The following is a 24,584-nucleotide window of genomic DNA, read 5'->3' as shown; positions in this document are numbered from 1 at the left end:
AATTGGTTAGTAATAGTCATATCATATAACTATACGTTGTATAAAAAGATTTATTAAGTCTAGAAAAATCAGAAATGATGGAGTCATTGTCTATTAGTTTCACTAGAACCAAACATGAGCTTGGAATAACAATATAGAAACCATATAGAAACAAGCATGAATAAACTGGAAAGAGTACAGTAGAAATATACCAATAGTATTCATGGATGTGAAAATTTAAGTTATTCTGAAAGACTAAACTATCTGAACTCATACAGTGTCTCATCTAGATATTTAAGATGAGACCTTATTCAGGTATACAGGGCGTTTAGAGACAACTACCTCTTGGAATGTTTGTGGTTATCAAAAAGTAGTAGTAGCAAATCATCAGACAACCTATATAAATGATTCTGTAGGAATGAGACGTGTACTAACTGGCTCTCTGAAAGAGCAGTTGATGCAAAGAATAGGCTATCAAATTACATTAAAGCATGCTCATGCTTGAAATATTTTTATGCATATGTATGTAAACTATTTACTGAAGGAGTTACATTAGAGAAATATAACAGCTGTTAACTGAATTTGGTGAAAGTGAATAACCTGATCCTAATGTTTGTGGCTTGCCTATAGAAATGAATCTAGAGGCTGAAGAAATATTTTAGAATAATTTTGCAGTCATGACTAAGTATGTTCCTAATTCAGATTACCTTCCCCCACATCCTGGAAGCAGGCAATAATTGCTATTTTTTGAAACTTGTTGAAGATTCTCTCTTTTCACTTTATTCAATATTCATTTTTGCCATAGTTATAAACTTTGTACCACCCTGTTGTACAAAATAATTTCCCTATTGATAGATTTAGACCAAATTGTATTCATATCTTTCAGAACCACTCATGATAATTTGATTTAAAAATGCTTATTAATGCAAGACACCATATAGAAAAACACCCTTTATTAATACCAAAGGGTTTGTTAAATGAATTCAAACAATATATCAACTGGCTATAAGAGGGTACAGCTGGAGAAATCTGGAGAAGTGTAAAGAATAAACTTTCTCTGGTATTTAATTTATGAACACTCACCAGGCAGGATGCCTTCTCTGTCTACTTGTATTTGTTCTTTATTTTGGACCCTTGATAAGTACATTAAGGCAAATCCCAACTCATGGATACAGGTTACAAGGATTAATATAAAACATTTCTCTGTATGCATAATATTTGTCAATTGTGTGATTGTAACAGACTGTTATGCTTGCAATTGTAAACATTGCTCTGTTTAAATAAAGTGATTGATTGATTGATTGTTAAAAACATTTACCAGAGTTTTAACAAGTGTTTCTGTGTAACAAAAGATGGAAATCCATCTAGGTCTGTAAATTTGTGGAGTTTTAGTGATCAAAATACTCTTCAGGTCTCATTATTTGATGGGGTAAAAAAATAATTATATGTCTCACTATAAGCTGGATGGAATTTGAAGAATCAAGAGAGTTATTAAGTTTAGAACTGGATATTGCATAAGCTAGAGTAAGCTGTCTGGTAACATACCTCAGCCCTGATTTTGACTCAAAGTTTAACTCTGTCCCTCTTAATCCCTCCTAAAACTAGTCACTTTTGGAGGAAAGGTGGTGAATTACACTTAATGAATAATGACAATAATTAAGAGTTATAAACTTTTTTTACTTCAGAAAAAGTGTATTAATTCATATGCTCTGATTCTGTCAATGTTTCAAGTTAATAGCACTAATATTTTAAAAGTGTCCCTGATTGTCCCTGATTTTTTCTTGACTTGTCCCTGATTCTGTCGAAACATGTCCCCAATTGGTTGAGAGGTCTGCTGGTATAGCATTTCTGTCTGAAATGTTAGCATTGACAAACTGCAAATGTAAACTTTGAGAGAGTTTCTGGACACGAATAATGGGTATTAAGTATTCAGATGGGATTTAAACCCAGGCTGAAACATTTGCAGTCAATTTAGCTTCACCCTAAGATAGTTGTGAAGAGTATTTGACATTAATTTCAGTTTGAAGCTTCATCCTTAATCTGTTGTTCAACACGGCACTGTAATTAATTTGTAGATCTGATTCTAAAAGTTTCAATTTATTGCTATGTCCTTTAATTTAGACTGCTTCATTGTTTTTAAAAAATAGGCTTCAGAAATAAAATGTCTTTAAAATTCTGTTAAAGAAAGACTATAATGTGACTATATTATTATAACTATAGGTAATCCCAAAAATAAAATAATCTAGTATTTGAAGTGCTTATTCTACAATAGCAAAATGTAAAACAAAATAGTGATTTAATGACAAATTGTTCTCAAAACAAATAATTTAACAAAAGGATAAGTCTAAAGAAAGAGTTACTTCTAAGTATTCAGTACCTTGTTGAAAACATAAAATATTTTCTTGCTGGGAAGGCAGAACTATAGATAAGAAAGGTGCCAATAAGGAATTATAACTTATAGTTTGGGGACCAAAAAGTTGTGACTGATTTAGATAAAGTAGATATAAGGGGGTTATTAGTCTGAAAAATATTATGTGTCCATGATTGCCCTTGAAACATTATATTATTTTTTGTACTTAATTTCTTGTCCTTAATTTCATCAGTGGTAGAATTCCAGTCTCCTGTTACTACTACATGTTAATGAGGACACTTGTTTTAAAGGAAAATAATTTGCCCAAGTAAGTAGAGTTGACCTGCACAAGGGACATATACATTTAGGAAAAAGATTGATATGTTAAGGTAAAGAGATTTATATGTAAAATTGAAAAATCTTCCTGATTCCTTGCAGTCAGCAGACAGAATATGTTAACCAATCTACTTATCAATATGACCATACCTAGTTTGTTCCCGTGGTTTGTTGCAGCTGAAATCACTTGTATCTATGTTCTTACAAGATAATCCCACTGATTAGCCCACATGTGAGTTTGTTGTACTAATTCAAGATTCACATCTGAAAAATAAGTAAAAATATTAACAGTCAGTTGGATACCCAAACAAATATATACGTAGATCGGTCATGCCAAGTGTTAACAATGAAGGGTTTATCACAGTGTCAAAATATTTCTAATTAGAGTAATATTTTTGCAAGGATTGACCTGAAGACATGACATACCTAACTGCTTCCAAATAAAGGAGCAGGATGATGGATAAAAGATACTTTATCTAGATGGCTCATATCCTTTACATCCATTTAAAACCAAATCCTGGCATAATACTTCACCTTTTGAGTGGACAATTCACTAATTCAATGAGCAAACATAAATACTGTAAAAGAAACATATGTTAATATGATGAGAATGATTACATCATGGGATTAAAGGTGATATTTATTCATCTGTGGTACAGGTGAGTTATCAATATGTAATAACTAAAGCATAAATAAGCTAAAAACTGGGTTAGATTGGCTGGCTAAAGAACATGTCCCAGTACATGCTGAGAATGAGTTGACTTGCTATAACCATCAAGTTTTGTCCAAAATGCAGTAGCTGGGCAATCTCAAGTTTAATAGGAATATCTATCTGTCTAGAGAAAGAGATATAAACAGAGATATGGATTTATGGATCAAAACTAGGGGTCAAGTATGTAAGCATTCAGCTGCAGCGGTTGTCGCAAATGTTGCAACATAAGCAACCACATGCTGTACTGAGTGCAGATGGTCATAAGGGAGTTGTTTCCTGCCCTGTAGTGATGAATTCCTATACAAGAGCTATGCAATCTTACCTCATATATGAGTGAGCATGGGGTTAGTATATTTAAGTAAAGGTTGTAGGGGCAGTTTGGGGTGCAGGGCCCTGTAGAAGAGTGTCTATGACTTTGTGAGTGTGTGTGTGTGTGTGTGTGTGTGTGTGTGTGTGTGTGTGTGTGTGTGTGTGTGTGTGTGTGTGTGTGTGTGTGTGTGTGTGTGTGTGTGTGTGTGTGTCTGTGTGCACATTTGTTTTGCATGTGAATATATTTATTAAGTATATCTGTGTTATGAGTCATGCAAGTGTTTTCATGCATGTGCATATGAATGGTTGAGTTCAAATGAGAGTATGTTAGATAGATAAAATTATGGTTTATTTGCTCTAAAGCACATTTAATATAAAAAATAAACAGCGGCACATTAACCTAAAGACATTTAATTGAAAATGACAAAATGTCACAACTCATTTCACTAAAAAATATCGCATAGCCTTTTTCAAGGGGAAGTCCCCTGTACCCCATGGGGACCTCACCCCCGCTAAATTAAATATACTAACTTCACAGTAAAACAACCAAGAAGAAAACAAAATACTCCTGACACACTGAATTACTGCTGCACACATTCACAGACTTCTTGATACGGAGGTATAGCATAACAGTGGACATTAGCAAGAACTAACACTGATCAGCTCTAATTTTCATCATAAGTTCTATGTTCCAAACCCAAGCCAACAGTCATATTCTACAGGCTAACATAGTTTTCAACCAAATATGATTCAGTCATTTGTAGTTTAGATCAAGTTAGTTTTCCATCAAATTGGTCAGGTCCTAACTGTCTTAATGCACCTAGTTACCATTTTTATAAGTCATATTCTTGGCAAGTAAGCAATACAGGATCACTATTTGTGCAAGAGTGCTATGCACTTTTTTGGAGAATCTGTCTTTTCGCAAACATTTTGTGAACTTAGAGTAAGTAAGTGTAAGTTACAGGGTGTGGCAGGGCTTGCCCCCACATGAAGAGATGCAGGTAGTCTTTCCTCCTGGGAAAACACTTAATTTAGGTTTTAGGCATGCTGCACTCCAGATCAGTTGAGATCTTTCAGTATTTTTTCTAGTGATCACATTTCAGTCATTCAAAGGATAAACATAGAAAGTACAGATGATGTTTTGAGTTGCAATTTAGTAAGATGTTAGAGTGTATCTTAAATCTGAGTCTGACTCAAATTTACTGAACAGACGCATAATACAAAACACTGTTCCAAGCAGCTGTCTTTCAGTTTGTCTTTTACATTGAAGGGCACCATTTTTAGTAGTGTTTCTTCTTATCACTTATTTTCTCTCAAACTGTTTTCTGGATACTGGATGTTTTCATATATGTCAAGTGAAGAACGCAATGGCTTTCTCGTTTTTTTATTCTTGGCTCAACTTCAAATCAAGAACTTGTATAAACTTATCTTTGTCTGCACATTTTTTATATTCATATTATAAAGGGATTTATGTATATGCAACTATTTATGCAAAGCTAATGGCAAGAAAATCATTAAGAAAGATGACTGTGTTATCAATTATTTTATAATAAAATATTTTATGGGAACTACTCAAATAAAGTTTGTCATACCAAATGTCAGAAAAATTCACTACTGCTCGGCATGCCAGTAAGTGATAAGCAAACTTATAAAACAGCATCTTACTTTTTATGATTGTTAGAATACTTAATATTTAGTAAGTGCTTAATAAAAGTATTATTTTATTTTAGGAAAATGATCAGGAAAAGAACAGTACAAACATGGAAAATGAGTCCCCCAGTTTTACTGGTATGTATCTGTGCAGCTAACTAACTGCAGTCTTGTTAAAATTCAGCTTAACAATGCACACAATATATACAATACGCACATAGTAATACAGCTGAAACTCAGTATGTAATAAAATAAATGAAGATGTCATATTAAAACGATTTTAAATTTGTGATGTTTAAGTATAAATTGAATATAATGGGCAGTTGTGTAAGAAAACATTCATACTACATATTGAATTCTTACCAAAAAAAAAAAAACAGAAAGACCCTTATTATGCCACTGACATTAAATGACATCACTGTCATACTAGTGACGTGATATTAGATCCACAGTGTCTCCTCTTTTCCAGAGCTGCACTTAGTGGAACCAGCATCTCTACAGCAGTGTATATAGTGAACTGTGTTTCAGCAAGGAGCTTCTAGGCCTTAGGTTCAGTTCTGGAATCTAGATGTTGACTGGTGGAGTTTTGTAGTCTGCATATTCAATGCACATCTATCTGAGTTGTCTATGGACATGTATATACCTTCTACCGCCTAAAAATGTGTTTATTGAGGTGGGTGGGTTTTATAATAAAATAATATACATTGATACTGTCTTAGCAATGCAAGGTTTTCATTCTGGGTCTTTCCTGCAGATGTGCCCTAGGCATAGTAAGGCATAACAGTGCTATGCAATAAACTGTCTTGGTGGAAGGTGCAATTGTATAACCAGCCTTTTTCTATATGCCACTTTTATAATAGTAATTTATAAATAACTCTTATTTTATTTGTAGATTAGTTTGTAATTAATTTTTACCAAACTGCTTGCTCATATTAACTACAAAATACAACAAGGTTTAAGATCTGTGCCTCATAAACTATGAATTCATCTACTTATTAAAGTTGTATTTGCTCAGTATTTATAAAAAGGTAATGTGATTCAACCTAAACTTCTTTCATACTGCACTGCTTATATAAAACCCAATATTTTATCAGCTTTGTGTCAAGGTACCATAGAGATTAAATTGCGGCATGCATAGACACACACACACACACACACACACACACACACACACACACACACACACACACACACACACACACACACACACACACACACACACACACACAGACACACACACACACATATAACGTCTTTCTTCAGATATAGCCATGGTGATTGTGGCAATAAATATTATATAAGATGATTAGATACGCTAGCAAAGAACAACAATGCTATACGATATTCTAAAACTAAGGCTGAAGATTGAAAATGTGAAGAGTAAATATATTGCTAATTAATCAAAATCGTAGTAAAAGTAAAAAAAGAGTCAATATTAAGCACAAGAAAGACAGAGAAAATAGAGGAGGTTAAGAATGAAACATGAGTTTAAAAACACTGTAAACAAACTGAAAGAAATAGAAAGCCAGACTAACAAGAAATAAACTGGACTGTAATATTTTCAAAGAAGTTGGATTGTAATGATTAAACAAGAATCCATGACTTTGTGTGGGTAAATTGTGGGCATGTCAGGATTTATTCACAGACGGTGTGCTTTGATCATGAGGGCAAAGCCCAAAAAAGAGGTTTAATGTTATGGAGATTGTTACTTTCTTCCTGCCAAAGTGATTTATTGCTGAACCTGCTCAGGTTCTGCAGGAACTGGAGGAGGAGGATGATTCAAATTCCCAAAAGGAGACTTTCTAATTATGAACCAGGCTTCATAAGTGACTGCTACGTCCAACACAAACATCCCAAGATTTTTTTCTACTATTAGATGTGTGACGCCCGTGCACTGGCCCAGCAATCAAGGAGCCTCAATCCTCACCACTAACACCAGTGAGGGGCGTCCATATAGGGAAAGGATAATAAATACCCACACAATAAAGTTCAGTTTCCCTTAAGAGCACACAGAGATCACAGTCAGTCTGGGGCTGGTTTCTCCCTTTCTCTCCAGGTCCCCAATCAGACTCCCCACTGGCACAACTATAGGGTCCAGATCTCAGCCTAGTGGGCAAGGTAAAACCAGTGCTTCATGTCCTTGCCCAAGTAGCTGACACACACACACTTTGATATGAGTTATATACAACCACACAGATACTCCTGGGGAAGGCTGGCAGAGGTTCTCCAGCTGTGCCCGTTTTCTGCCCAGTCTAAAAGGTAGTACTAGCTCCCACCACCCACTAATATTTATCAGCTACTCAAAGGCCCTTAAAAATGTGTCCAATTATTACATTGCAATATTATTATCCAAATGGTAAGTACAACCTAACAGTCGAGACTTATTTGGAGTGACTTGGTACAGCATCACTATGTACAATGTACTCTTAGAGCTTAAATTATCTCTACACAAAACAGCCACAGTTAAAAGGTTTAAAAATATTTAATAATAAATAATAAAAACACAAGACAATACTTCTTACTACACAGTGCTAGTCAAGAGTTCAGAGATCACAGATAAATATTTAAAATAATATTGTAGAAAAGTTCTGACATCACAGAAAACACTTAGTCTAATCATCCTAATTCTTAGCTATTTCTAAGAGAAAACACAGTTCTAAATAAATTTACATAAAGAACAAGACAGTGCTGGTGATGTTGGATGTTCTCAAGACAAATGCTCAGAGCTCTCTGAGTCTGTCTCTTAAACTAATAACACAGAGCTGCTTCACATGACATCATTCTTCACACTTTTCTGGTGTTCCCAGGCTAACAGAAACTACATTTACATTCTTTACACCTGGTCAGAAACCAGAGCAATAAAGGACATTTATGCATGAAAATTCTAGCCATTAACTCTGGTATTAAAACAATAAGCAAGATGCCTCCCTCTAGACATATTGGCTCAGAATTTTGACATCAAAGACAGTCATAAAATGCTTGACTTAGCTTTCTTACAGCAGAGCGCACTGTTGTTACATTTTTGTAGTTCAATATCCAATGCAGTCTTTTCACATTTAAGAGAACAAGCCTGTGGCTTACATTAATATTTACAAATGACAGAATTATCTACAAAATTCTATCTGGCTAGGCTGGCAGCCTTCAACTATCTTCACACACCCCCCCCAAAGAACTCAAGCTAGTTTAGTGACCCTTGAGAAATGCTGCATGAGAGGGTAAGGTCTATCTAAGTATACCTTACCATTTCCTGTCTTGAGAGCCCATCTGCATTGGCATTGCTAATCCCACTGCGATGTTGCACTGATATATCATATGCTTGCAACCTCAGGCTCCATCTTAGCAACTTGTCATTTTGCTGGCTGGCTCTGTTTAACCATGTTAAGGGGTTGTAATCTGTCGCTACAGTGAACTTTCTTCCATGAACCTTCTTCCATACAGATAAGGCTGAAGTTTCTGCAGTACCCACACTATGGCTAGACATTCCTTTTCTACATCTACATAGCATTCCTCCCTGGGTTGAAGCTAAACCACTGGGTGCTCTTCTCCCTCTGAAGAAATCTGGCTAAGTACTGCCCCCACCCCATGGTTCAAAGCATCACCCTGCACAACAAATTCTTTGATGTAATCTGGACTGGCTAACACAGAGGGTCCTCCCAAAGCTTCCATAAGCTTCTGGAATGCCTGCTCACATGCTGGGGTCCATATTACCTTATCTGGCCTGTTTTGCATTGTCAGGTCTGGGAGGGGAGCAGCTATGGTACTATAACTGTGGACGAACCTTCTGTAGTACCCTGCTGTCCCTAAGAATGCCCTCACCTGCTTTTTGGTAACAGCTGCAGACCATGCCTGAATGGCTTCTATTTTGGCAGGTTCTGGCCTAATCTTACCACTCCCTACTCTATGTCCCAGGCTGGAGACCTCTGCCATACCCATCTGACATTTTCTGGGCTTAATGGACAACCCTGCCCTCTGGAGTCTGCCCAGCACCTCCCTGATATGTTGAAGGTGCTTTTGCCAGGAATGGCTGTAGATTTCAATATCATCTAGGTAAGCAAGGGAAAACCCTCCTGCTCCTGCTAGGATATGATCTAACAGCCTCTAGAAAGTCACTAGGGCATTTTTCATCCCAAAGGGCATCTTTGTGAACTCATGCGAGCCAAAAGGAGTCACAAAGGCTGACCTCTCTTTAGCACTGGGAGTCAAGCGCACCTGCCAGTAACCCTTGGTAAGATCAATGGTTGTATGATACTTAGTCCCACCCAGCTGCTCTACAGCCTCATCTGTCTTAGGCAAGGGGTAGGGATCTGACTTTGTGTGACTATTTAATTTCCTGTAGTCCACACAAAACCTGGTGCTACCATCCTTCTTTAGCACCAGCACCACTGGGGAGGCCCAGGGACTGTTGGACTCTTGAATCACCCCTAGTTCCAACATCTCCTGTATCTCCTCCTTCAGGCACCCTATAAGGGGCCTTCCTAATAGGCCTTTGGGGTCCTGTATCCACCTGGTGCTGTACCAGGTGGCTGCACCTTGGTTTCCCAGTGAACATGTCCCCAAACTCCTGTAACACTGCTCGGATTTCTCGAACTTCGGTAGGAGATAGCTGCTGGGACATTGCTACCTCTTCCACTGAGGTGTCAGTCTGAGCCTCACTGAGGAGATCAGTCACCAGATCTCCCTCAGACTCCTCCTGCAATTCCCTGCAAATGCTCAGCACAAGGGCCTCCCTATCATGGTAAGGTTTCATCATGTTAACATGGTACAATTTGTGCCCCTGCCTTCTGCCTAGCAGTTCCACCATGTAGTTAACATCACTTATCTTTCTTACCACCTTGTAGGGTCCCTCCAAAGCTGCTTGCAGCTTGTTGCGTCTAACATGAATGAGAACAATTACCTGCTGCCCCACAGCATACTCTCTAGCTCAAGCATTCCAGTCATACCACACATTTTTCTGTTGTTGGGCTTCTGCCAGGTTCTCCTGGGCCAAGCGCATGAGTTCCCTGAGTCTTGTCCTGAGGTTTAGGACATATGCCACAACAGACCCCTTGTGAAGTTCACACTCACCTTCCCACTCATCTCGAATTAAATCTAGAGGTCCCCTCATCCTATGCCCATACAACAACAACTCAAAGGGTGCAAAACCTGTGGATTCCTGGGGAACCTCTCCATAAGCAAACAATAGATGGGGCAAATATTTGTCCCACTCCCTCTTAAACTGGTCAGCAAATGTCTGTAGCATGAACTTGATTGTAGAGTTTAACCTCTCAACAAGACCATTAGTTTGGGGATGGTAGGGGTGGTCTTCAGGTGCTTCACCCCACAGGACTTCCACAAACAAGCCAGCAGGACTGACATGAAATTGGCATCTCTGTCAGTCAGTATTTCTTTTGGGAAACTTACCTTGTTGAAAATCTTTAACATAGTATTTGCCACCTTTTCTGCCTCAATAAAACACAGAGCCACTGCCTCAGGTTATCTTGTAGCATAATCTACTACTACTAGGATATACTTTTTCCCTGTGGAACTTGGGGTACGCAGGGGCCCCACAATATCCATAGCTACCCTCTGAAATGGCTCCTCAATCATAGGAAAAGGCATCAAAGGAGCTGTCAACTTGTCTCCTTCCTTGCCTACCCTTTGGCACTGCTCACAGGTCCTGCAGTACCCTGTTACATCTCTGGAAATTCTAGGCCAATAGAAGTTCTGCATAATACATCTCTTTGTACATTGTATGCCCATATGACATGCAAAGGGAATATCATGAGGTATGGCTAGAAGTGCCAGATGGTAGGCTCTAGGCATTACCAACTGCTGTACCCTCTCACCTTTTAGCCTTCCTTCAGGAGTCCACTGTCTATACAGTAACCTTTTGTCCCAGTATACAGAATCCCCATTCCCTTGAGAATCAGGTCCCTCACTAGCTACCTGTCTCAGGCTTTGTAATGTAGAGTCTGAGAGCTGAGCCTGTTTCAACTCTATCTTTGTAACCCTTCCCAGCTTCCCTTCCACAGGAAGTCTGGCATCCTCTGACAGTGGTGCCTCACTGCCAGCCTGGGTACTACTACTCACCTCTACCTTTGCAATCACTTTGTCCAAAGGAACATCAGTAGCCACAAGCAGCTGTGGCTCACATTCAGTTTCACTGCCACAGCATAGCTTCCTCCCTGAAGTAACCACCTCACCAGTCCTGGCTGCAAGTATGCGGTCTGTCTGTGTCTCCCCCAGGCTACCAGATCCACATGCTTGTCTCCTAGCCTCACTGCATGTAACTGCATAAGCACATGGTACTGCCTCGTCCACATCCTTCCCTATCAGGACATCTGTAGGATGGTAGTTTGGTACCCTTGTTGTCTCAACACAATCTACTATTGGCATTTTGTCTTTCCCACTTACTGGCTCTCTCACCTTTTGTTCCCCACCTTGCCTCTGTGGACATCTGTATGCCACATGGCCCCACTGATTGCATTCAAAACATTTAACCCTAGGTCCTGGACATGTAGCTGGACTAGTAGCTTCCCCTGCTACTGGCAGATTCTATTGGGGCAGTCTGTGCTGCCCACCATGGGTTCCTTTAGACCCATGAGCAGTACTGGGAGTCCCTTTCCTGTGCAGGGATGCCCTGCTTGCTAGGTATAGGTCTCCCTTCTTCCCCAACTCATCTGAAGTAGCACATTGTCTATCAGTTAACCAGATCCTCATGTCCTCAGGCAAAGTGCTAAGGGCTTGTTCCCTCACCAAAAGGTCTGCCAGCCCTTCAAAAGTGGTTACCTGACATCCACTCACCCACCTATGAAAATAAGTACTCAGTTCAGCAACATATTACACACACTTTCATCTGCCTTACATCTATGCTCATGAAACGTTTTCCTATAAGCTTCAGGTGTTAGCTTAAAACATTCTAACAAGCAATGCTTAACAACAGTGTAATTAAAACAGTCAATATCAGACATTTTAGACAACACAGTTACAGCTTTACCATGGAGTAAGGGGGTCAGGAACCCTACCCAGAGCCTTTGGTCAGCATCATACTCTTTACATACCCTTTCAAACATATGAATGAAACTATCAAGATTATCCCCCTCTTTAAAGTGCAGAAGAAATTTACTGACCTTTTGTGCTTCTGGGGTCCAATTACTCCCTTCCCAATTACCTCCATGACTTTGCTGAAGAGTCAACATCTCCCTCTCATGCTGCCTCTGCCTCTCCTTTTCCTCAGCCTCCAAGTGTAGCGGTTTCTCATTCTCCTCAGCCTCTGGGCATCTCAGTCTCTCTGCTGCTTCTATTTCCAAATGCCTGGCCTCCAACTCATGTCTCTTTAGATCCAGATGGATTTTTAAGTCATCTGCAGAAAGGTTGAGCTGTCCATTCACTGAGAGTGGTACATCTCCACTGCCAGTCTGATCATCCTCCTGGTTGCTGTTTTCTGATGCAGCTGTGACCAAAGCTGCAATCATGTCTGCCTTAGTCAGGTTTCTATGCACCAGTCCCCTAGCCTGGCACATCTCAGCCAGCTGGTTCCTTATCAGCTTTCTGTACTCTTCTGCTGACATACTGTCTGCTCTCCCTGACTAACTAAACTAACAAAAGAAATAAAACATTTGTGATCTGAACTCTGAGTATTCAGTGCATGGCTGATTTAGAGTACAAAAACACCTTCAGTGATCACTGTACACAAGCTACAGGAATTCACTCTACCCACATCACTACAAGCCAATTAGTATTTGCCAACCTATTAATATGTGGTGTGGAGATCCCACCACTGCCAATTAATATGTGATGCTCGTGCACTGACCCAACAATCAAGGAGCCTCAATCCCACCACTGCCACCAATTAATATGTGACACCCATGCACTGGCCCAGCAATCAAGGAGCCTAATTAATATGTGACACCGCTGCATTGGCCCAGCAATTAAGGAGCCTCAATCCCCACCACTAACACCAGTGAGGGGCATCCATATAGGGAAAGGATAATAAATAGCCATGCAGTAAAGTACAATTTCCCTTAAGATCACACAGAGATCACAGTCAGTCTGGGGATGGTTTCTATCTTTCTCTCCAGGTCCCCAATAAGACTCCCCACTGGCACAGCTATAGGATCCAGATCTCATCCTAGTGGGCAAGCTAAAACATCCAGCACCCTCTCTGTCCAGTAAGTGCTTTGTGTCCCTGTCCAAGTAGCTGACACACACACACACACACACACACACACACACACACACACACACACACACACACACACACACACACACTTTGAGATAAGAGTTAGATACAACCACACAGATACTCCTGTGGAAGGCTGGCACAATTTCCCCAGCTGTGCCCTTTTTTTGCCCAGTCTAAAAGGTAGTACTAGCTGCCACCACCCACTAATATGTATCAGCTACTCAAAGGCCCTTAAAAGGGTGTCCAATTATTACTGTGCAATACTATTATCCAAATGGTAAGTGTGACCTAACAGTCAAGACTTATTTGAAGTGATTTGGTACAGCATCACTATATACATGCAATGTACTCTTAGAGCTTAAAGAGCATAAATTATCTCTACACAAAACAGCCACAGCTGAAAGGTTTAAAAATAGTTAATAATAAATAATAAAAACACATGACAATACTTCTTACTACACAGTGCTATTTAAGAGTTCAGAGATCACAGAAAAATGCTTAAAATAATACCGTATAAAAGTTCTGACCACAGAAAAACACTTCTTCCTAATTCTTAGCTATTTCTAAAAGAAAACACAGTTCTAAATAAACTTACATAAAGAGCAAGATAGTGCTGGTGATGTTGGATGTCCTCAGGACAAATTATCTGAGCTCTCTGGTTCTCTCTCCTTAAATTGATGACACAGAGCTGCTTCACATGACATTCTTCACACTTCTCTGGTATCACAGGCTAACAGAAACTACATTTACATTCTTTACACCTGGTCAGAAATCAGAGCAATAAAGGAAATGTATGCATGCAAATTCTAGCCATTAACTCTGGTTTTAAAACAATAGGCAGGATGCCTCCCTCTAGACATATCGGTTCCGAATTTTAACATCAAAGACAGTCATAAAATGCTTGAGTTAGCTTTCTGACGGCATAGTGCTCTGTTGTTACATTTTTGCAGTTCAATATCCAATGCAATCTTTCACATTTAAGAGAACAAGACTGTGGTTTACGTTTATATTTACAAATGACAGAATTATCTGCAAAATTCTATCTGGCTAGGCTGGCAGTCTTCACCTATCTTTACAGGGTGTGCCACAATGAGTAGTGTCAAGTTCTAAAAAGGAAAGCACTGCAAAGGTCTATGTATTTTTTATGATCAACCTCTTTACTGAATCTTGAAAAGGTGGCATATTAACAAGTAGCAACCATGTTGTGCAGTTCACCAAGTGTCCTCATAAACGCACAATTCCAAGACATACTTTGATGTTGCTTACAATGTCACAAGATTTCGCATTAGTGCTACTAACAAGTCTATATTCTACCAAACATTCTTAGCCTGAATAGTAGGACAATGTAGCATTCATTGCTAAAACAGTTACTAAGTATAACAAGCAGTAATTAATCAGATTGCTGTTTTATCAACTAGTAGTCTAGTTGAATTTGTAATATACAAAGACAGCAAATCATGTCAACTTTCTATGCCTAAGGTAATTAGTTATTTTGTGGATGTATGACTCTCCATACAAAAACAGTTTCTTAAACACTAGTTTCACCTTAGCACAGCCTTTAAAGATACATATTAATGGGTCTACTTCACTTTTTTGAAAAACCTATTTGTCAAATATCTTTTTGTCAAGCCCTATTCATCGGAGACGTAATCTATCAAACATTCATTTAAGTGAAAATTTTCCTCAGGGAAAAAAGTGCTTGGCCATCATTGGGAATTTGCCCTTTTCCCCACTGTAGTGCAATCTTGGAATTAGTATATTTAGTTAGGGGGTGGGGGGTGCATCTCCCCACATTGGGAAGTGTGGAGGGGCATAGACCTCACCTGAGTGGGTTTTAAATATTGTTATTTTTGTGATGATCACTGGTTGGCCTAGTGTTTATTTTTCGTTTGAAAATTTTCACTTAAAATGTCATTCAATGTATAGAGCTTTCAACAAATAGGGTTTGACGAATATGTATTCGCTAAATAGTTCATTTGATTATGTGATATAAACCCCATATTAATACAAAGCAGGAAGCAAGTTACCTTACTAAAATAAATCAGAGGGGTATTAACAAATGTAGAAAAAATAAATGTCATGCTTTCCCATTCCATCTTATCTGTATGCCTAGTCAATCATGTGCTTGCATTGTACAGTAATTTAATAAACTACATACCTCACTCTGATTCAGTTTTTCTCCAGTTCCTAGCAGGTAATATTGATATCATTATTTTAATCTGTGTGTGGTGTAGTACTTATTACTCCAAGAAGTTCACTCTGAATAATGTCTCCTGGAAGCTAGAAGAACATCCCCAGTGGCTCTGTTTTACACCAAGCATTATGACAAAGGTCTCCAGGTTACATGATGGCAGGGTTGAGAGTATAACTGCAGAAGTGAAGAAATAGATTTACTTTCAAGTATTTATGTATTTGGAAGTAAAGAGGCAATCTTCTCAGTGGAAGAATGCTTCAGCTGCAACCACTAGCAATTTTCTCACTGGAAGGAAGTTTATCACAAAACTGGAAGCTTTGGTTCTGGAAATTTGATTTATTCTTCTATGACACTGGCATAGAGAGAAAACTGAAGGGTACAGCATACCACATTTTTGCATGTTGCTGAAGAAGAAACATTGTAGGTATTTAACTATTTTGAATTTATTGAAGAAGAAAAATAAAGAATAACTAGAATTACAAAAAAAAAATTCAATAATTACTGTGAACCTAAAAATAATTTATAATTTATTTATCACTGGTTTTTTACAAGAAGACAAGATCCTACAGAAAGTAAAGATCTTGTGGCACTGTGCTAAAGAAGTGTATCAAGGACTGTGACTGGTGAATTGCATAATTCATTGACAGCAGCAGGCTAGCTTGTGGTATAAGAAATGATCAAACAATATTTGGGTCTTTAACAGAAACAGACCTGTCATCATCAAAACCAATATCGGCAGAGGAAAGTTACAAATACACATTTAAAAGGAGGAAACAAGGAAACAGATAATTTAAGGCAAGGCAGAAATGGAAAATAAAGTGAAGTGTACAAGTAATGTTTATGAAAAAGAGAACCATTATGCATGTGTTATTTACAGCAGTGAAGAGAACATTAGAGTCATGAGATGCCAAAAGAATATCCCGTAGTTGAAATTCAAACATCCTATACTAGGTATTGCTATATGCATGAGAAGAGACATGGTTCTGACTTTAATAAATTTTATAGAATCTATGCTAGAACAATCCATTTAGTAAATATGCTGAAAAATGTATTTAAAAGAATTTGTATGATGCAGAACAGAAATATGAAAATGGGTTATTTATTGTAACTATTAAAGTGAAAAGAGTTGATGAACCAGGGTCTGTAACTGCATCAGAAATATTGAGACAAGACTGCAAGGCAGACTGTTGGCAATAAGTGATGTGAGTTAAGAAATATAGTTTGATCACAAACTTATCATTTTCAGAGTGTAATATTTTATCTGAAGATACCTTATAGCATTGAGGCTAACAGACACAGAAAGTCAAGTTGTGTGTGCATATTGCCAGCATGCTCAAAACACCACATAGAGATACTGGATCGAAAGCTAAATATAAAAGTAAGAAGCTCAAGATCCTGTTTGAAAGTATAGTACATAAGGAAATTAATTCTCCTAATAGCCTGGGTTGCTTTGGTAGTAAAAATTAGGAATGGTAAAATGAGTTCAAGATGTAAAACAGAAACTGTGTACAGGTACAGTCACATAGTTGCATAGACATCCCAGATACTGCACAACCATAACCACAGTACCCTTTAAGAGTATGCTGATTCATTTACAGGCTTAGGAAATCTGGCTGGAGAGAATCACATATAAAGAAATCCTGATGCTAGGCAATAATACCTGCTCTAAGGAAAGTACTACATCTCGGGAGTAAAACCAAACAAGAAAGAAAGAAAGAAAGAAAGAAAGAAAGAAAGAAAATGGAAAGTTTGGGTGTCATTAACAGGCAATCATTGCCATGATATAAAGGGATACAACCCTGACTATGACCCAGGGGACACAAGATCAATTAATGGTTTAAGCATCTGAGACATGTTCATCATTGGGGAGGGCACTCACTTGGATGTTCTTCACATCTAAAACCCGGTGGAGGGTGGGGAATGATCCCCGCTGTGAGAAAGGGTGAGGTACACTGGCTGAGACCTTTATCCTTTGTTGACCAGTTGAGTCCCATTAGGTTATTGACATCTTTTCAGGGCAGACCCAAATTTGGCTAGGGCATGAAAGAACTTCTCCTACTCATTATGCATATGGGGATGCTGTCTGCAGATACACTTCCTGCTTTTGGTAGGAGCACAAAGGTGGCTCAGAGGATCAGGGAGGAAATGGAGTGTTTGGAGAAGACAGTGGTAAAAAAAGGTGATTCCTCAAAAAATGAGGATGAAATGGCATGTTGTGTGTCAGAAGTGAGGCTCGAGAAGATGCAGACAGGAGGTAAAAGAGTGAAAAAGAGGAAAAGAAAAATTATGGAGGGATTTAAAAAGGAAAAATAAAGGGAAAGGATTAATATATATTACTTTAAGGCAGAATACTTGTAAAGTCCTAGCGTTTAATGTTAAAAGCTTAAAGAAGTTAGAGAGAAGAATAGAAATTTTGGAGTAGTGCAAAAAAACAAGATAGTGATGTTATTATTTTAGAAGATGTTAGATTTTTTTCTCAAATAGAAAATATCAAACAGAAGTGTGGTGGGGAAAGAATGTGCTTTGGAATTTTGGGAGAGAGAGACCCGTTTGGAGATAGTTATCTTATATAAAGATATGATAAAAGTGGTAGATGTTACATTAGCTATATCAGGTAGAATTGCAATGACTGATGTAAGATGGATGGATCATATTATTAGAATTATTGTATTTTACACATGCATAACAAAAAGGGAGACAGAAAAGGTGTTTAGAAATATTGTTCAATGTGTAGCAGTTAATATGGAGTTTATTGCAGCAGGAGATTTCAATTGTAATTTAAGACAACAGTAAAAGAAAGCATATGATGTTAAACTAGTATGGGATATTATAAAATATGGACAGTTAAGAATTTGGAATTTAAAGACATGGACATGACATATAGGACATGAGATAGATCAGAAATAGATTATTTTTTATTGTCGAAAAGTTTATTAAAAGTAAAACAAAGGGTCTTAATGACAAGCTTTTCAGACCACAGGGCAATTTGGATGACAATAAAAGGTAATTTTGAGTATATAAAAATAGGGAAAGGTTTAAAATGAGTAAACAAGGTGAAATTGGATGCTATAGGGAGAGAAGATATAATGAAATCATGGCATGGTAGAGATGAAAGAGTTTCACAAGGATTGGTCAGAATGGTGGTCAGAGTGGTGGTTAAGTTTTATACAAAAATATAAAAGTGTTATGTAAAATGGGAAAAGGAAAAATAAACATGGAAAAGAGAAGTTAAGTGATGATACGATTGACTATTTAGAGAGGAATGGTAAGAATTTCTTTATTAAGGAACAAGAATTATATGAGTTGAACAAGAAAAGAATAGAATATTTATTGTAATGACAAAAAAGGACAATAAAGACTTGGAAAAAGACATTATAATAAAAGAATTAGAACAGGTTTTGAAAGTAGTGAATTTAGAATTGGCAGCTGGACCGGATGGACTAGAATAAAAGATATATAAAAATATGACTTTAGATAAAAAAAAAATATTTGTAAGGGTATTAAATAAATAGTTGAACAACGGTTTTAAGTATAAAGAAAACTGTAGTAATATTGTTAGATTTATAGGGAAAAAAGGTGAGAAAAGAGAACTACAGAATTGGAGAACAATTGTATTAAATAACACGGATTATAAACTTCCTATGAAAATTTTTTCAAAAAAGGATGAAAGAGAAAGTGGGTAAAGTTGTAAATGAATATGTATATGGTATAAAGGTTAAAAGAGTTCAAGATTTATTATTGATAACTAGGGAACTAGTACAGGATATATTGTATAGAAATGTTCAGGTAAAATTAATGGTAGGGGATTTAAGTAAACATTTTGATTCAGTTCACCATTCTGTATTATGGGATATATCTGAAGTCTATAATATAAGCAAAAACAATAAACATGTTTGTATTACAGCATTTAGGTACAATATAGTTAAGGCAATTATAAATGGGGTGGATAATAAGTGAAGATATACAGCTGGAGAAGGGTATTAGACAAGACTGTCCACTAAGTGGTATATTATTTGTATTAGTAATGAATGTGTATCCACACATAAACAGAGAGATGAAATCAAAGAGTTATATTTCCAATGAAGTTATAAAAATGCCCATTTTTATTAACATATCTAGATATTATTGTTATTGCAAAATATGGGTTAGGTATGAGTATGGTGATAGACCAGTTGCAGGAGATTATTCAAGCAATAGGGTTTTCAATAAAGAAAAAAGTCAAAGTTTACAATTTAAGTGGGTGATTGATGGAATTAAATTCAATATGACAAAAATCAATATTTTTAGAATTAGTTTTGGAAAACAAGAAATTATAGAAGCAATATGGAAAGAAAAATTAGAGGAAATTGAATACATGTTTGTGTTTTGGAAGTCTTTTAGACTTTTATTTAAATATATATACATATATTTAATCTGCGGTGGTGCAGCGGTAGCGTTGTTGCCTCACAGCAAGAGGTTCTCCCGTTCAATTCTCGGCTGGAGTGCAGGTAGTGCCTTCTGTGTGGAGTCTGTATGTCCTCCCCGCGGTTGGGTGGGCATTCGAAAAACATGCATAAATGGGCGTGCCTTCGTTGAAGGTTGAATGTCGAGCTGGCACCTCGGCATTCGTCAAAATCTACTGCCTATCATTAGTGGACCGGAGTTCCGCTGTGGCAACCCCTAACCGGGAAAAGCCAAAAGACAACAACATATTTAATTAATTCTATTTGGTTATCCAGAATTGCTTATTTAGCAGGTGTTTTCAGTATTCCTTTGACTCTCAAAAAAGAAATATATCATATGATGTTTCCTTTATTTGGCGATCTAGTTTGAATCCAGTAGAAATGGAGGTTTTATATATGAGTAAAGAAAAAAGGGTTGGGGTTAATAAATCCAATAGCTCATACTGCATTGCTAAATTTACATAGAGTAATGAAATGTTTAAAGGATATTGAGGCTTCTCTGTTAATGCAGATAGTAAGTCTGAAGTATAAAACAGAATGGTTAACCTTTTTAGTTAAAAAAGAGAGTTTGTTGCAATAAAGAAATGGAGAATTACCAATATAAGATTACTCTTTGGAAAATTAATGCAAAAGAGATTGAAAACAGGAATAAAGAATGGTATAATAATATTATGGAAAAGTATTTTATGATATATCCATGGAAAGAGTTAAGTAAAGAAAAAAAGAATGCTAAGAACACGATAGAGTACCAAGATTTTTATGGAGGTTGATTATACAAAAATTATCAGTAAAGACAAATATGCATTACAAAGCAAAAACAATAGAGTTTCTTTGTATTGCAGTGAATTTGAAACTAGTGAACATGTTTTTATAGGATGCAGAAGAGTTAAAATGTTATGGAAAAAGATCTTAAATATTAATTATGTGGAGGGATTCACTGAACTAAATAATTTAAACATGGACATGATTGAATTTGGGTATTATAAGAACAACAGTAGAAAATATATTGAAAGAGTTGATAAAATAATGTGTTTTATTGTTAATTTAGAATCAGAGAATGAAGTAAATTATGTTCAATGAAAAATGGGATTTGTCCATGATTTATTAAAAAAATAAGATTTTGGTTGCGGAAGTTGGAACCAGAGAGTGAAGGAAATTATGTTCAATGAAAAGTGAGATATGTCCATGATTTATTAAAAAAGTTAAGGTTTTAGTTGTGGAAGTTTGAGTGGGGGGTCAAAAAACAAAAATGATTACTGTATATATGATAAAAAGTATGTAAAAGAAAGATGTGCTGTATGTATTATTTATTGTAAATATTGTTTATAGTGTAAAATATGTGCATAAAATGTAAATAGGTATGATTGTTTTAATAAAGGACCCCTACTCATTTTGATGGGTGAAATAGTGTCTTTTACATCCACCTTAGCTACTGCCAACTCAAGCAGATGGGAGCTTGATTTAACTTTTCTTCCAAAGGATGATACACTAAGGAGTATAGCACCCCCCTAATGCTACACTGAAGTGTCAGCAACCTAATCAACTGAAGTGGAAATAGAACCCATTGCATTCTGGTCTTCTAGCACCAAAGGCAAACATGTTACCTAATGTACCACTGACACTGCACAATGGATAACATTTGTATAGATCTGGAAAATATGAAAAAATGGTCAAACAAGGGATCATTGACTGTTTACTATTGAAGAAATGGTTTTATTTGTACCAAATACTATTTTTTTTTATATTCTAGAAGGAAATCAGGCACTCTGGCAAGTAAAGCTAGTAGAAGAAAAAAGCTTAAAATTGTGCATATGTAAAATACATTTATAGTACATGGTTATTAGAGTTCTCTGTGGTATATGAACAGAACATATATATTTTAAAGTGTATTGGTACACCTCTCATACTACTATATTATACAGTTAATTTTATTTCTTAATATATTCCCATTATTAAAGCAGTAAATAGTTTGAAAACAAAACAAAGATTATGGCACTTTTTTGATATTTTGATTTTTCTGCTGACTTAGTTTTTCTTATCAACACACACACATACACACAGACACACACACACACACACACACACACACACACACACACACACACACACACACACACACACACACACACACACACACACACAGACAATGATGTAAAGGTAGGTATTGGTAATAATTTGCATATACATGCAAAGCATTCAGGGTAATCACAGGTACAATACTTCTTTAGAGAAACAACTACTTATTTTTATTATGGTTTCAGTAGCAGAGCATAAAATACATATTTCAAAGGTGGGTGCTCCACCTGTAAGAAATAGGTGACAAATTACCTTACTAGGATATAATAGGTTCATAGGTTCATACTAGGCTATCTGCCCGAGGGCATTTTACACACTAAAAACCAGTTTTTTTTGGGGAAACTATGCCCATTATTTTTGCTGTACCTCTGTCGAGCAGTGTGACACTGAGGTAATCCTATATCTATCATCTCCCCATCCATTGGTCAAGATTTCTTTTGAACAAGATTTGGGTGAGGGTGCTCTGCCTACGATTATACGATATTTTGTTCCACAGCATAGGAGTCTTTGGGTGATGAATCTATCCCTCCTATCCTCCAATGTGTCGGTGTAAGTCTCTCCCCTTAAGTCTCCTCTCCTTGGCTAGATTTTTTGAGGGAAGTGAAGTTCATCAAAATCAGTTTGACATGGCCTCTTGGTCGGACATGGCCTTGTATGTCAGGCACAGGTCACTACTGAATAGAGAGCTGGAGCGACTGAATAGAGCTGAGTTCTTTTTCAGATTTTGAGACCTTTTATCCTTTTTTTTTTTTTTGTTTTTTGGTGAGGAACTTTCTGCCCTCTCAGGGGGCACAAGTACATTCACATGGGGCATTGTGGTCAATCATTGGTCTGATGAGTGTGGAGGATAGGAGACTATGACCTCCCTTTGATCCGGATGTGATCCCTTAATGATGTGAATGATAGATAAGGTGGGCATCTTGAAGGTCTTCCTAACCACTTTGACAGGCTGGTGTCAACCTGGTGACCCCCTGCGCTGTCACCCTGATAACCATTATCATGCTGCATTCTGTGCTGCTCAGTTTTGTGCTCCTAAGTAGCTAGCTGTTTTCCTCATTGTTTTTCTCAAGGGTTCATAGGCACATTTTTGGCATTTTATCCGTTTCTATGAGACCCTTCTGAAGGATATCTGTTTCTGATGACCCTCCACTTTGAAGGATATCCGTACTAGCGGTAAGTTTTTGCAGGCGTGTTTTTTGCTTGTCTGTGGCAACTGTGCTCATAACCGGCCTGAGAAACTGAGTAGTGGGAAAGAGAGAGCCCACTTGAGACAGAATGTGGATGGAGTCCAACTGGGGACTGTGAGACAGTGACAGTGTGGAGTGCGCCATGTCACTCCAGCCAGTGGACATCTGTCACTCAACCAGTTTGCAGCGTTCATTGTGATGGTTGTTTTGATACTTGCCACATTTGATATTGTGAGTTGTTCAATGATCTGTCGAGGTGGGGCTGAGTGGTATGGGGGGCTCATCAATATCTCCCTCATCAATGGCCTTGGTGGTTTCCTCATCAATGGCCTTGGTGACTGTTTTTGGGCATGATCTGTAAAAAACAAAGCCAAACGGTTGGATGGAAAAGTCTGCAAATTTTATTGTCAAGGCTATGAAGATCCCCATTGAGATCCTATCCCTTCCCTTGCATCAGCTAATGGGCAGTAATTTTTGTAAGTGGGTGGAGGGAATTCTGTGGTGTGGGACACACATTTGAGAGAAGGGACCACTGGGTATGTATCACTCCTGGACTACGATTAAACAGGGTAGTCCCTGGAGGCAGTTTACACACCATTGTGTCCCATGGATGCTGTGTATTTGCACCATCACAGCCCGGGGACACTGTCATTTAGGGTTGGGGATGCTGTTGCTTTTTTTGCGTTGAGAGAGATTGGGGGGGGCGGGCTAAGAGAGGGATTCTCCTCATTTTTTTGGGATATCTCTCTAGCACTGGACCAGTAATGAATGTTTCATGCAATGTTGAATGTTGGCAATGTCTGTAGGATCAGTAACTAATTCTTCTAACACTGGGGGATGAGATATCTTCAGTTTCCTTTTAGGCTTTCCTACATATCTTCTTGTAATTTGATTATTTTTATTATTTTTATAGCTATTTTTTTTGGATTTTTTTATGATGAATTTTTTATTTTTTTTTTTTTTTTTTACTTATAGTGATTTTTTAGATTTTTTTTACTATTGTTGTCTTACCTTTCTTTTTCTTCAGATGTTTTGTTATGAGTTTGTTGTTTTAGAGTTTGTTTTTGGCTACTGCTCGCGAGTCTGGACTTTTGCTTTGACTTGCTTTTTATTGCCTTTTGTGAGAAGCTGGTCCTGGGCATGCTTTCCTTTCAGCCATTTGCCTGATCAGTTTTCCAGTTCCGC

The 24,584-nt window shown here is 37.4% G+C and overlaps 1 protein-coding gene across 1 annotated transcript in view; it reads left to right on the top strand.

The window, feature by feature from the left end:
- Positions 1-24,584, top strand: part of LOC122795624 (baculoviral IAP repeat-containing protein 1-like) — a 799,118-nt gene that overhangs the window by 281,417 nt on the left and 493,117 nt on the right. The window contains exon 4 of the mRNA XM_044063892.1: positions 5,417-5,474. Coding sequence (XP_043919827.1) covers positions 5,447-5,474 — 28 coding nt within the window. The 5' untranslated portion in view covers positions 5,417-5,446. The remainder of the gene's footprint in view (positions 1-5,416; positions 5,475-24,584) is intronic.

This window comes from Protopterus annectens, chromosome 2.part2, assembly GCF_019279795.1.
Source record: "Protopterus annectens isolate FY-2018-M chromosome 2.part2, PAN1.0, whole genome shotgun sequence".
Taxonomy (NCBI): Eukaryota; Metazoa; Chordata; order Ceratodontiformes; family Protopteridae; genus Protopterus; species Protopterus annectens.
Note: the sequence above shows the minus strand (reverse complement) of the source record. Positions and strands in the feature narration are given on the sequence as shown.